Source organism: Tursiops truncatus, chromosome 9, assembly GCF_011762595.2.
Source record: "Tursiops truncatus isolate mTurTru1 chromosome 9, mTurTru1.mat.Y, whole genome shotgun sequence".
Lineage (NCBI taxonomy): Eukaryota > Metazoa > Chordata > Mammalia > Artiodactyla > Delphinidae > Tursiops > Tursiops truncatus.
In genome coordinates this window covers 36,592,854-36,607,390 of record NC_047042.1, presented here as the reverse complement: position 1 = coordinate 36,607,390, position 14,537 = coordinate 36,592,854, and the positions used below count along the sequence as shown (strand labels likewise).

The 14,537-nt window shown below is 35.5% G+C and overlaps 1 protein-coding gene across 5 annotated transcripts in view; it reads left to right on the top strand.

The window, feature by feature from the left end:
• The window catches only part of BZW2 (basic leucine zipper and W2 domains 2), a 58,662-nt gene that overhangs the window by 23,438 nt on the left and 20,687 nt on the right, over positions 1-14,537 (top strand). For all 5 annotated transcript variants that reach the window (XM_033863007.2, XM_019928171.3, XM_019928186.3 and 2 more), the window contains 3 exons: positions 3,852-4,028; positions 8,214-8,317; positions 11,539-11,604. In XM_033863007.2, coding sequence (XP_033718898.1) covers positions 3,852-4,028; positions 8,214-8,317; positions 11,539-11,604 — 347 coding nt within the window. The remainder of the gene's footprint in view (positions 1-3,851; positions 4,029-8,213; positions 8,318-11,538; positions 11,605-14,537) is intronic.

The window sequence follows — 14,537 nt, the reverse complement described above, 5'->3', positions numbered from 1 at the left end:
GTTTTTAATTGTTATCAAAGTCATGCGTGTACGTGGTTTAAATAGTCAAACAGTTCTGCAAGACCCCAGCGGAGCTCTTTCTACTCTAACTGCTCCTTTTAACATTTGCATTCCTGTGGCCAAATAACACTCCTGTATGGCTGATGCTTGATGTTTCTGTTGGAGGTATTCTAGATGCATTTCCTCCTATGGGACGTGAGGATTCGGCTCTTTCATGCCTCACCCACCTGCAAACCTCTTCTCGTTCTCCGTCCTTTCATTGTATCACAGTTTTAGCTAGACTTCTGTTTAGGGTGTATATTATTGTGACTTGGTACATGTTCTTCAGAGCTGAGCTATTATTTGATTTATTTTTCTGAACACCATTTTCTCTTTGGATTTAATGAATTTAATAATAATCAAAAATTTTTTTTTTTTTTGCTTAGTCTTCTGTACCTTAAAACTAGTCAACCCCATCCTTTCCCTTGTTATGTAAATCTCTTAATATAAACACTTTAGGAATTCTAACAATGATATTACATTGAAGGAATTCTGACTATGTATCATATCATATTGTATTGAAAAACCCTCTTCCATTTGGTTTGCTCTCTAGGCCAACTGTCCAGCTGTTAACGTGAAATGCTTGAAATGTCCTTTCACCACTGTCCTGAAGAGTACTGTTGTCTGTCTCTTAGATTTTTTTTCTCTTTTTCCTGGGATCTCGTGACTTACTAAGATTGTGAAATCATGAGTTATTCTCTCATTTCGGTGTGGTGTCTGTTTCAATCGCTTTTAAAAAGAGTGTATCAGAAACATAATTTTTGAGGCCTTGAATGTCTTGAAATATGTTTATTCTGCTCTTATGTTTGATTAGTAGTGTGACCGAACACTGGAATTCTAGTTTGGAAATTGTTTTTCCTCATAATTTTGAAGGAATATCTTCAGGTTTCTGGTATTTCTGTTGCGTAATTCAAAGTCATTCTGTTTCCTGATACTTTATATGTGATTTGGTTTTTCGCACCTGAAACTTCAGAGAGTTGCTTTATTCCCAGTGTTCTGAAGTTTCGCAGTAATGAATGCACCTTGTGGATCCACTTTCAGTCCTTGTGCTGGGTCCCTAGACAGTCCTTTATTGGGAAACTCATGTCCTTCAATACTGTAAAACTTTCTTGAAATTTTTAAATCCTTTCCTTTCCTTTTTTAAAAAAATATATTTTTATTCACTTATTATTTGGACATTTGACGGGTCGGCTCTTTTTCTTACCCTTCTGCTCCTATTTTGTAGGTGTCTGACTTTTTTCCCAGTTTCTAAGAGATATTCTCAGCTTTCTCTTTTTTTTTTTTTTTTTTCAGCTTTCTCTTTTAACTCTTCAGTTGTTCGTATGTTTTTCTGTCATATTTTTCATTTCTAGGAACTTTTTCTTTTAATTCATGAAATGTTTCTTTTTCTATAGCATTCTTTTCTTCTCCTCCTCCTTCTTCTTTTTTTTTTTTTTTTACAGTTGCAATATCTACTTATCTCTAAAGACACATATGATAGAATTTTTTTTCTTTTTTTAACTTCTGGGTTCATCTTTTGTCCCTCTCTCCCCATATGCAGACTCTGCGTAAGGGGGGGAAAAAGGTGAAATCCTTTGAACTGAATCCTACGTACTTTGCCTTTAACCTAGCCTTTTTTTTTTTTTAACACCTCTTCTGACCTCTAGTTTGCTAGCTTCACATTTTTTCAACAGCATATGATCTTTATTTTGTTCAAGATTTTGCTCCAAACTGACCTTCCACAAAACGTCTCTCTAGAGTCTGCTGAGGAGAGGAACTTACATAATATCTGTACCTCTAAATCCTCTGAAATACTTCAGGGTGTCTACAAAGTCAAAACTGTTTTCGAATTAAATACCGAGATATCATTTGCCCCTTTCACACATTCTCTCATGAGTTTACAGTGGGTGGCTACAGGTTGTGTGATATTGCAACAGATTGCATGCAGCATGTTTGGAAATCTGTCTGCCATTAAGCCAGACATTAAAGAGATTTGCAAAAGTGTAAAACAGTGCCTCTCTTCTCACTAAAATTTTTCATGTAATAAATAATTTTATGCTTTAATTTCTGTAAAGTAAGTATCCATAGATGTAACCTCCATAAACAAGAACTCTTTGGAATCTTTAATACTTCTGAAGGGTGTCAAGGGGTCATGAAAACAAGAAGGTTGAGAACATCTGCTCTGAAGCTGGATATCCAAACGTATAGCTCACGATAGTTTTTAAATATTTAAGTATGCTGGAATAATTTATCTTGTTAAGAAAAAGATTCCTCCAGGAAATAACAAGTATTTGGTGATGATGTGTAAAAAGGAGAACCCTTGAACAGTATTGGTGGGAATGTAAATTGGTGCAGCCACTATAGAAAACAGTATGTAGGTTCCTTAAAAAATTAAAAATAGAATTACACATGATTCAGCAACTCCACTTCTGGGTATTTATTGGAAGAAAATGAAAACACCAACTCAAAAAGATACATGCACCCCAATGTTCACTGCAGCATTATTTATAATAAGCCAAGATATGGAAACAACCTGTCCATTACTCAGCCATAAAAAGAAGGAAATCCTGTCATTTGTGACTACGTGGATGGATCTGGAGGGCATTATGTTAAGTGAAATAAGAAAGGCGAATTCTGTATCATCTCACTTACGTGTGGAATCTTTAAAACAAAAACAAACAAACAACAACAAAAAAACAGCTCATGGATAACAGATTGATGGGTGCCAGAGGCGCACTGGTGGGGACATGGTGGGGAGGGGGCAGTGGGTGAAGGTAGTGGTCAAAATGTACAAACTTCCAATCGTAGAATAAGTAATGAGGATGTGATGTACAGCATAATAACTTGTTAATAATACTGTATTGCACAAAACAGACTCACAGACTTAGAGAACAAACTTATGGTTATGAGGGGGGAAGGTGGAGGGAGGGGATAGTTTGGGAGTTTGGCATTGACATGCACACACCGCTATATTTAAAATGGATAACCAACGAGGACCTACTGGATAGCACAGGGAACTCTGCTCAATGTTATGTGGCAGCCTAGATGGGAGGGGAGTTTGGGGGAGAATGGATACATGTGTATGTATGGCTGAGTCACTTTGCTGTGCCTCTAAAACTATCACAACATTGTTCATAGGCTATACTCCAATATAAAATTAAAAGTTAAAAAAAATACTGTATTGCATACTTGAAAGTTGCTAAGAAAGATCTTAAAATTTCTCATTACAAGACAAAAATGTGTGACTATGTAGGGTAATGAATATTAGCTAGACTTATTATGGTGATCATTTTGCAATATATACAAATATCAAATCATATTGTATTCTTGCAACTAATATAATATCATATGTCAATTATATCTCGATTAAAAAAATTTAAAAAGAGATAACCCCTCTTGATTTTGTTCCTCCCAATCTTTATTTTGTTTGTTTATATATTCTCCCTTATTCTTAAGTGATTCTCCCTGCATCATTTTCTTTTTCTGTCTTAAGTGGAACAAAATTTTAAGTTTTGGTTGTTATACTTTATTGTTTATCAGATAGATAGGGTTAGTAGTTTACATTGGCCTATCCTATGAGTGACACAAATGATCAATCATCAATTTTTTAATGTATTAGATAGAGTGTGCCCCCTTTCAACAGAAATAAATTGCTTGAATAAATATTTAAACAAGGGCTTTAACATGAAAAACTAGTAGAAAAACTTAATCATCCTTCAACTTTTAAATAATCATACTATCAAATAAAAACCAGTGAACAAAGGAAATGTATGGTTGCATTTGGGAATATGTTGTGTAAGTAAAAGGATAATTGTATTCTGTATTTATTTTAGATGAAAAAGAGAAATTCGAACCCACAGTCTTCAGGGATACACTCATCCAGGGACTTAATGAAGCTGGTGATGACCTTGAAGCTGTAGCCAAGTTTCTGGACTCTACAGGCTCAAGATTAGATTATCGTCGCTATGCAGACACACTCTTCGATATCCTGGTGGCTGGCAGTATGCTCGGTAAACCATACATTAGAGCACCTTCTTGTAATATTATGTACTTTGAATTCTACTGAAAGATTTTCTTATGAGATAGAATCTTTATAAGCTTACATTTATGATAGTTGGTAAAAAAATGTAAATGGGAGTCTCTACAACTTTTACCTAGATTACGATTTAGAATGGTATTAATGTGGCTATGAAATGATTGTTAGTTAAGAGAGGCATAGCATTGAGGATTTTTGTTGACACACAACATGATTGGCCCCTTGACTTTAGATAAAAGCCAATTTTTCCATGTGTCCCTAATATTTGAATGTTTCTGAAGTGGACTTAGGAGGAGTAATTTCTACAGTAGAGTATAACTTTATGTTTGTCATCTAGATCCTTCCAGTATATATCATTAAATCCCAATTGCCATAGCACATTTCTTTTGAGTCCCACCCTTTTTTTCTTTTTCTTTCTTTCTTTCTTTTTTTTTTTTTTGGTATAGTGAGCAGTGAGATTTAACTGTGTCAACAAATTTAAAAAGAATTCGCATTAAATTTAATTCTCATTAAAATTCATTTTATCCATAGAAAGCCGTCTACGAAATATAGTTTAAATCTAGTTTTTAAAAAATCCTTGTAATTGTGAGTGTATAGGTAAAAGGATTAAAGATAGAAGTTTGGAAGTTGTTAAAGATAGATAAAAAGCAAAATAAAAACTATGTCTTATAGAGCAGGGACATCAGGGGAAAAGGCTTCAGAATACTATTTAAGTGGTATGGTATATTGTTCTAAATGTTTATTAGGTATCACAACCACCCATTTTTCCTTTCATAGTTATTCTTAGAACTTGGTTTTCATAATTAGTTCCTATGGTAACCATAAATCACTGGAAATTGTCAGATCCCCAGGCCAGTGACTTTCAGCTGCCTAGGGGACCTTCGCAAATGTGTGGAAGTGTTTTGGTTGCTACAAAGACTTGGGAGTGGAGGCCAGGTATGCCACCTACTTTGCTATGCAAGGAACATTCAGTACAATGAAAAATTGCCCTGCCCAGTGTGCTGTGAGTGCCTTTCATTGAGAAATGCTGCTTAAGCCAATCTACTTTAAGCCAGGGTGTATACATACATTTTTAGGTAGAGCTACCCTTTAATTCTTCCCTCTGAGCTCTTAGATCTATCTGTGCTGGTACATGGTCCCGTTTACTTTCAGGCCCCCTTTTGATCTGAACTGCTGGTTTTCACTACGTACCAAGTTTATTTTGTTGTTATCATTTATGAAAGTCTCAGTTTATCCCTGTAGATAATTCAAGTCCACGTATAAAAAGCTCTTTATCGTGTGCTCAAATCCCAATACACAGAGATAGCTATTGTTAATATTTTGGTTAATTCTTTCCTAGAAATCTCTTTACCAAAATACATAAACTTTTGAGAATGGGATGATATTATACAAATGTGATACTCTACATGCTGTTTTATATTTACTCTGCAGTATGTTGTTGCCTTTCATGCCCATGAGTGTTATGTTACCTTAGATGATTCTAAAAAGAATGAAAACCATAATTAATAGTGAAGTTGAACCTTTCCTGATGTGATTATTGGCTTTTTCAATTTCCTTAGTTATGGTATACTTTTATCGATGCACTGGTAAATTGTATGCAAGAATAGTCTTCGGTCGGTTTTGGTTCTTGCCAAAGTCACACATGACTTCACCATTCAATTCAACGCACGCTTTTCAGTTCTTAGTGCCTTCCTGGCAGCACTGTTGACCCTTTCATCATTCGTGAAATGCTTTCCTTTCTTGCCTTACGTGGGACCATTTAGACTCCCTCCTACCTCTCTAGTTGCCACTTCTCACATGACTCCTAGGTTTCCATACTTGTCCCCTTACATATGTTTAAAATTATATGCTTTGCATTGATTATCTCAAGACTTCATTTACCATCTCCATAATGATGATCAAGAAATTTATATCTGCAGCCTAGATTTCACTCCTTCACACCACACCTATCCATCCAAAAGAGGGGAGGGCAAATGTTTGGTACAACTTATGAGCACAGACAGTACAACCCCAGATGTCTACTGAGGCCAGACCTATGATATAATGAATAAAGTCAGCCAGGTGCATTCTTTTTATATAAACATTTTGTTTACAAATGGAGTATGTAAGAATTTTCTTCACACCCACAAAAATATTTACCTTCCCCTGTTATTCTTGAGACAACAGTTACCTTTGTTTTTCAGTCGTACCCTTTGAAGAGTAGATACAAGAAATACTTTACTTTTCTCGGGGCTTCCCTGGTGGCACAGTGGTTGTGAATCTGCCTGCCAATGCAGGGGACACGGGTTCGAGCCCTGGTCTGGGAAGATGCCACATGCCACGGAGCAACTAAGCCCGTGCGCCACAACTACTGAGCCTGTGCTCTAGATCCCGTGAGCCACAGCTACTGAGCCCATGTGCCGCAACTACGGAAGCCTACAGCCCGTGCTCCACACGAGAGAAGCCACTGCAATGAGAAGCCCGCGTACTGCAATGAAGAGTAGCCCCCACTCTCCGCAACTAGAGAAAGCCCGCGCACTGCAACGAACACCCAACACAGCCAAAAATAAATAAATAAAATAAATAAATTTATTTAAAAAAAAGAAATTCTTTTACTCCTAGTTTGAGAAAAACAGCAGGATCACCAAAATTTTTAGAAATGGCAATTCATACTTCGTCCTGATATCAGGGAACAAAATTTTAAATGTGAGGTGTAGCAATATTATCAATGTGTAACAAATATTTTCTTTTGTAAGGGATTGCAATTTTTAAATCTTACCTCTTAAAAGAAAAGACTATAGTTTCAAAATCAGACTTTTCAGTTATGTAACTTCTATCAGATAGGTATCATTAGCCCAGGGTTTTTACAAGATTATCATCTTAATAAAATTTTGTTCCAGGTGGTTGTATTCATTACAAAGAGCTAATTAAGTCTTGTGCATAAATTAATTGCATGAGAATAGACTCCTGAAGGAGCAGACTTTTCTAAAAACTAATTTACTTATAAAACTGTATGCCGGAGCCTGTAAAAAAGTTGATTATGTGTAGCTCATTTCATCCAAAGATCTGAAATATGACTCAAATCAAAACACTAAAATAAATAGAGTGGCCTATACAAGTGTATACTCTGCAAATACTTGTTGAGTATATAATAATTATTACTCTAACTTGGCTTGCTCAAATTTCTACCCTTATTCTGATAAAGTAGAATCAGAAAACAAAAATACCTAGTGTTCTGACTCTGGTCTTCTAATCAGCCAATGTTTGTAATGACCACCATTGAAACTTACAGGAGGAGCCTTTGAATGAGGAAAGTTGAGTAACGGAAAAAAGGCATTCTTTTGGTCTATCCATTTATTCCATGATTACTGTATAGGCCATGGGGAAGAAAGATTAGAGAGGATAAAATACACTCTTTCCTAGCCAATGCAACTGCTGCGTGATCAAATACAAATGACAAGGGGTCAGAGTGTATACTGTTCAACCCTGTGTGAATAACTGAGTTGGTGGAGGAGGGAACATTTTTAATGCCTACTGAAGTAGAAACCAGCAAGATTTGTAAAAGCCAGGTCTGGGCAGTTCCAGTATTGGTGAACTGGAGTCCAGCAAAATATTATCAAGCCTGAAAAGTGAATCATGTCCCAATGTGGGAAAACATCAGTAACTGCACTGAGAATAATCAAGTTAAATTCACTGAACAAATGTTATTGTTTAGCTGCCACGGTTAAAGATATACTTTGGAAAGAACCAGACTTGTAGTGGTAGGATCTAGTGAAGGCAAGTATATAGAACAACAATTTCATCATACACTATGGTAGGAATAGAAAATCGAACAATCACTTTGCATTATGTTAGAAATGTAAACTAATCATAACATGTATGCATCTTTTATAAGTAAATTAGTTTTTAGAAAAGTCACCTCCTTCACGAGTCTATTTTCATGCAACTAATTTATGCACAAGGTTTAATTAGCCCTTTGTAATAAATACAACCACCTGTACAAAATTTTATTAAGATGATAATCTAAAAACTGTGTGTGTCTACACATGCACATCATTCTATGAAACTTTATGTGACGTCAACCTTTATTGTTTTCCTTGATGTGCAGGAATTGATCTCTTCTGCAAATGCTCTTCTGATTTCAGCATCATCCTAATGGTCATTACCTTTCCCTTTTTAGCCCCTGGAGGAACACGCATAGATGATGGTGACAAGACCAAGATGACCAACCACTGTGTGTTTTCAGCAAATGAAGATCACGAAACCATCCGAAACTATGCTCAGGTAGAGCCTGTCACTGAGAGATTGTTGTACTGGAAGGGAAACATTTGAACAGGATTTAGGAAAACATTAGGTTCAGAAATTCTACAGGCCACTTTTTAAATAGGGATATTAGATAGGTCTTAAGCATAGGAAGAGATACTGAATTGCATTCGTAATAACGGACACTAAAGCTTCACCAAAGTAGAGTTTCTTTACCTTTCACCTATAAGAGATATGGGGAATCACAGTTTCTGGTGGAGTATATATTGGTCCAAGCTTTAGGGAGAGCAGTTTAGCACTATCTTTCAAAACTAAAACTACACATTCCCTTTGACTCAGCAATTCTACTTCGAGGACTTCATCCTGCAGACAGTGGCATGTGTAAAGTGACGCAAACAGCGACAGTTATTATAGTGTTGCTTGTAATAACATCAAAGGATGAAAACAATATATAAGTCAATCCATAGAGTTTAGTAATTCATATTAACAGACTCTCAGGTAGCTGTTTAAAAGAAAGAGGCAGGAAGAAACTTGTAATACATAAAACCGATAACGGATTCATATCCAGATTAGATAAAGAACTGTAAGTCAATAAGACAAGGACAAGCAACCTATTAGGAAAAGACTTACAGGCATTTCAGAAAAGAGGAAACACAATTCCTCCAAAAAACAAAGGAAATGAGTTCAAACTCATTGAGAAAATTTCAATTAATATCGAGATACCCTTTTGCATTCATTAGATTGTGAAAATTAAGAAGTATTTAGGCCCTGGTGAAGATCAGGAAGCGGTGGTAGTGTAAAATGGGACAACCTTGTAGACATTACCTTCTAAAGCTGAACATATGTGCATTGTGACCAGCCAGCTTAGGGTTGGTGTGTTCCTATTCTGATTCTTTCACTGACTCTTCTTAAAAGTCAGTTTTTATTCCCATCTAAACCATGAAGGCAAGTCCCAGGTCAACAAGTCTTCTTGTTTTACACATTTCATTATATATATATATATATATATATATGTATATGAAAAAGGCCATAGGAATCCCTGGCACCTACGTGATTTCAGATGCTAGAAACTGTCTTTACTTTGTTTATTAAAATGTGTAAGGCATGCTAAGCTGAGTAATTTGGGATATGTGGCCATTAAGAATTTAAACTTCAAAAATCATTATTTTAATCACATGCTATTTTAGCATAGATATTTATTCCCCTTTTTTTATATTTAAGAAATGTGTAATAGATAAAAACCAAGGAAATCTTTAAAAATGGACCAAAAGCTTAAGCACGTGGGTTCAGTGGATGATGTTCTAACCTGTCCTCTCTAAATCTGTGCTTCTACTGTCTTATGTCAATGGCCACAAACACCTTGGGCCAGGTGGATACTGAAGCAGATGTTCTCAATTCAAAAGCTGTTCGTTTAAAATTCTCTCTCGCCTTATGATATATTAGATAAGTACAGTTCACTGAGGATCAGAATTTCTGAGTTCTGTTCCTGCTCTGATACTTAGTAGCAGTTTCCAGGTCTGTCAATGATGTTAACGCCTGCCTTACCTTCCTCAGAGGATTTTTGTTAGGATTAAATTAATGCAAGTACAAGGTGTATTATTTGCTGTTTGAGTCCCACTGGGAAAGAAAGATAAGAAGGCCTGGAAGAAAAATCAGTACTCTACTATTCTCATAAAATTGAAAAGATCTATATAGACTTAACCTCATCATTATTTCTAAATAGGATAGTTTCTTTTACTTATGATTTATTTTTTCATATGGAATATGTATATTTGAAAGAACTTTTGATACATTATTGTTTCTAAGTTTATTAAACATTATTATATACTGATAGACTGACAGAGGTCAATGGGGTAGTCAGGGAGAGAGATTAAACTGAGAAAGGTATTTGAGTGGAAGTTAATTGTATAAGTTAATAATAAGAAGTTAATTGTATATTGAGTGGAAGTTAATTGTATAATATAAAGGTATTTGAGTGGAAGTTAAATGTTAATTAGTTCATTGAAGAGTACTTTGGTAGTATAATGACTTTTGCTTTCATATGTAAACATTTACCTGTGGGGATTTGGATAATCATTCTTGGATAAGGAGAATTCTTTTTCCTGATGATAATCACACTAAGAAATATGTGAGTGCTGGTGTAAGTTGGAAATCAAATTTGTGGGACTTCAGTATAGTTTATTTATTTTTTTCCTTATTGCATTATCAATTCCCTCCTGGCTCACTTTTCTTTCCTCATAAAGGGCAACACTATAATTTTTACTCTTGAACTCCATCTTGATCACATTAAGGAAGAAACACAGAGTTTTAGATGAGAGTATATCACATGGGTATAAGAGAAAAGAATTGTATTCAGAAATCATTTTGACACTTATTAAAATAATATTTATAAAATCTCCATTTAAATAAGAACATTGTATTAGTCTGTTCGGGCTGCCGTAACAAAATACCACAGACTGGGTGGCTTAAACAAGAGAATATTATTTCTTGCAGTTTGGGAGGCTGGGAAGTCCAAGATCAAGGTGCCAATGGATTTGGTTCCTTGTGAGGTTTCCTTTCCTGGCTCTTAGAAGACCATCAGTCCTGTCAGACTAGGGCCCCACCCTTATGACCTCACTTAACCCTGTCCCGAAGTCCCTACCTCCAAATGGTCACATTGAGGGTAGGACTTCAACATATGAATTTAGGAGGAACACGAACTCAATCCAGAACAAACATCATTCCTCTTAAAAACAGTCCAGAATTCCACTGACACAGTTGCAAACCCTGCTTGAGAATTCTAACTAGATTGTGGAGGCCAGTAATCTTTATTGCGCATCAGCTGAAATCATGTTTGTGTTCACCTGGAGTATAATCTCTCCTGAACTCTGATCTCCTCTTCATCATATCCAGCGTGTAAGTGATTCTATCTATGATCCCCTTAGTTTCAGTTATTTTCAATCTCTACATCACATAGTTTTAAAATTATATTCATTTCATTTTCATCAAAGTTATTTTTGGTTCTCACCTGTTACATTCTCAAATGAATTTATTTTATTCTACATGTGCATTTTGATCCTCTTTTTCCCTCAGGTCATAATAACTCCTTGAAATGCTGATAGTTCTCATACCACAGTCTGAGAATGTTTAACTACACCTTTTTATTAGTGTAGACCCTTGTAGTTAGGGTGAGTTTCTACACCTCCTTCTATTGCCTTTTAAAATTGTTCACGTAATATTGACTGGTTCTCTTTTATGTTTAGGTCTTCAATAAACTCATCAGGAGATATAAGTATTTGGAAAAGGCATTTGAGGATGAAATGAAAAAGGTAAAAATTCAACTGTAATGCTCTGTTTGCTAAAATGATGAAATGAAGAGGGACAAAAATTTTGCTTTTATAGTGATGGTCCAGAAGTACCATGGACCTCTTAAGTTTTTAATAAATGTTTGTTGAATGAAGGAATGAGTATGACAGATCATTAGCTAATAGCTGTAGAAAGAAAACATGATTAGCCTAGAATTTTTCCTTCATGTTTAATGTAAGCCAGCATGCTTTGTTCAAAGGAATAACTTTACAGAATATGTAATTAGTTAAAGCTTGTGAAAGAGCATAGCACAGCAGCTAATACTCAGTAAAATTCCTTAATTTTAGAAGATACAGTTTAGCAAAGGGGATAGAAGCACATCTTTGGAAATAGTGTCTGGGTGTAAATCTCAGTGGTTTTTCTCATCTATAAATAGCCGCAATAAAAGTACATACTTTATGGTTGTTGTACTAATAAATGAGATGAGCTGTAAGGTACTTAATACAGTAATTGGCCTCTAATAAGTAGCCAAATAAACAATAGCACCTTATTAAAGAAGCCCTCTTTTCAGAAACTGCAGCATGTTCCTCCTTCTAATTTGTAGCTCCTCTGTATTTATATATAGCAGTCACTACATTAACTTGTTACTCTGATTTTAGGTATATGCCTAAATTATAAACCAAGAGAATAAAGAAATCATCTACTTTGTTACTTACTTTGTTACTTTGCAACATCTACTTTGCTGCTTACCTACTCTTTTTCCTTTGTTCAAAGTGGTTCCATGTATAATGAAGAACATCTAAACAGTAAAATCATTGTTTTAAATTTACATTCTCCATGACTCAACTTTCACACTTAAAAGAATCCTTCAGCATGGATACATACAACTATATGTATAAAGATGTTCATCACAGTATTGAGATGTAACCCAAATGTTCATGGTGGGAGATGGGTTATTAAATTATGGTCTCTCAATACAGTGGAATAATATGCAGTCATTTAAAGAATGAGGCACAACCACGTGAATTGATAATAGAAAATGTCTATGATGAATTGTTGAGTGAAAAAGCAACCATTTGGTAGAAGTTTAACCTTAGGCAGGTCACTTAAGTTCTTTGTGCCTCAGATTTCTTTGTCTTAAAGCGAGGATCAAGACTTTTGTAATTATTAATACACATGAAGTGTTCAGAAGACTGTCTGCTTCACTTAACAAGTTTGAGCTATTATCAGTGCATAATTCAGTAGAAGCATGTGTATATGCATCTAGTTATTTATAAAATGTAGACATATATAATTGCATTTAGAAATCTGAAAGAACACGTCAGACTGTTAATAATGTTAATTCTAAGGAAATAGGATTAAAGAGGAGATTACTCACATTTTTATATTATTCTGTGTTGTTAGATTTGTTCTACTAGCAGGTATTACTTTTTTTAACATGAAAAAACATTTAAATGGATAAAAGTGGTCCATTATATTGATAGATGTTTAGAAAATAACAAGTGCATCATTAAAATAGAGGGATAGATATGACAAAAAAATGATGTTAAAGCATTCAAATAAACATCTTATCATTTTGCCTAATAATATCACTCATGTTTTTCTTTTAGTTCATTTGAACCTTGAAAACTTTCTGTTTGATTCATTTGATGAACATGCTCTCAAGAATTATTTATTTTTCACAGTGTATCCTTTTTTTTTTTTTTTTTTTTTTTTTTTTTGCGGTACGCGGGCGTCTCACTGTTGTGGCCTCTTCCATTGCGGAGCACAGGCTCCGGACGTGCAGGCTCAGGGGCCATGGCTCACGGGCCCAGCCACTCGGCGGCATGTGGGATCTTCCCGGACCAGGGCACGAACCCACGTCCCCTGCATCGGCAGGCGGACTCTCAACCACTGCGCCACCAGGAAAGCCCAGTGTATCCAATTTTTAAAGAAAATTCTGCTGCAATACATGTAGTATCTGATTTTAATGCTGACTAGTATAATTGAGCAATGTGGATATTAATTTTAAGAAAAGATATAATTTTTGCACCATCTTGCTATAATTGAGGGGTTTTTTGATGCATGTGAGTATATTAACGTGCTTAAACAAGTAGTGTTAATATTTTAATCTTGGGGGCTATTTTTCATTATTTACTTCAGTCTTACTTATTTTGATAATAAGAGAAAGAAGCCAGATTGATATAAAGTATCTACAGTTTTGTTGGTTTTTTTTACCCCATTCCTGGGACTCGCTGGAGCTTTAACCATTGATACCTCCTTCCCTCACTCCCTCTTTTCTTGTGAACTTAGAAAGTGACTTCTTTTTAAATCATTGAGATTTTAATAGGCATAAATTGGGAGTGAAATGGACTGGTTGGTTCCAGTTCTGCCACTTACTCATCATATAAATATTTGGAGTCACATAACCTCTCTGTAAGGTAATAATCCTTTAACTGTTGGGAATGGTAAATTAATATAGTCCTACCCACTGCACAGAGCTAATGGAATTTCATTGGCCCTAAAACATTTAATAAGCCTATATTGATGCCAGTGATTTTTTGTCGGTACAGAGTAATGAAAAAGTCAACAGGGCCCCGATAGTGATACTGGGCCCTGGGGAATCTCAGTAACATGCCCAAGGTCTGTTGAAACAGAGAAAATAACCATGGAATATAAATATAATATAGTCAAAGCACTAAGTGGAGGAGGGTTAGGAAGGAGGGCATTCTATAAGCCTGGATACTCTTAGAATTCAGAATGGCAAGTGGGGTCTAATCCCCTTTGCTTTGGCTTCCCTTCAACCATTCTGGGGTTGCTACTTTGTTACTTTCCCTACTGCTGGGATAAGAGGATGGCAGCATTGTGACCCAGAAGGACCCAAACAACACTGTCATCCTCTCACTGCAAAATCACAACAGAGGCCTTTACTCTGCTAGGAACTTTTCTTTATCTTACATCCATCATTACCTCATCA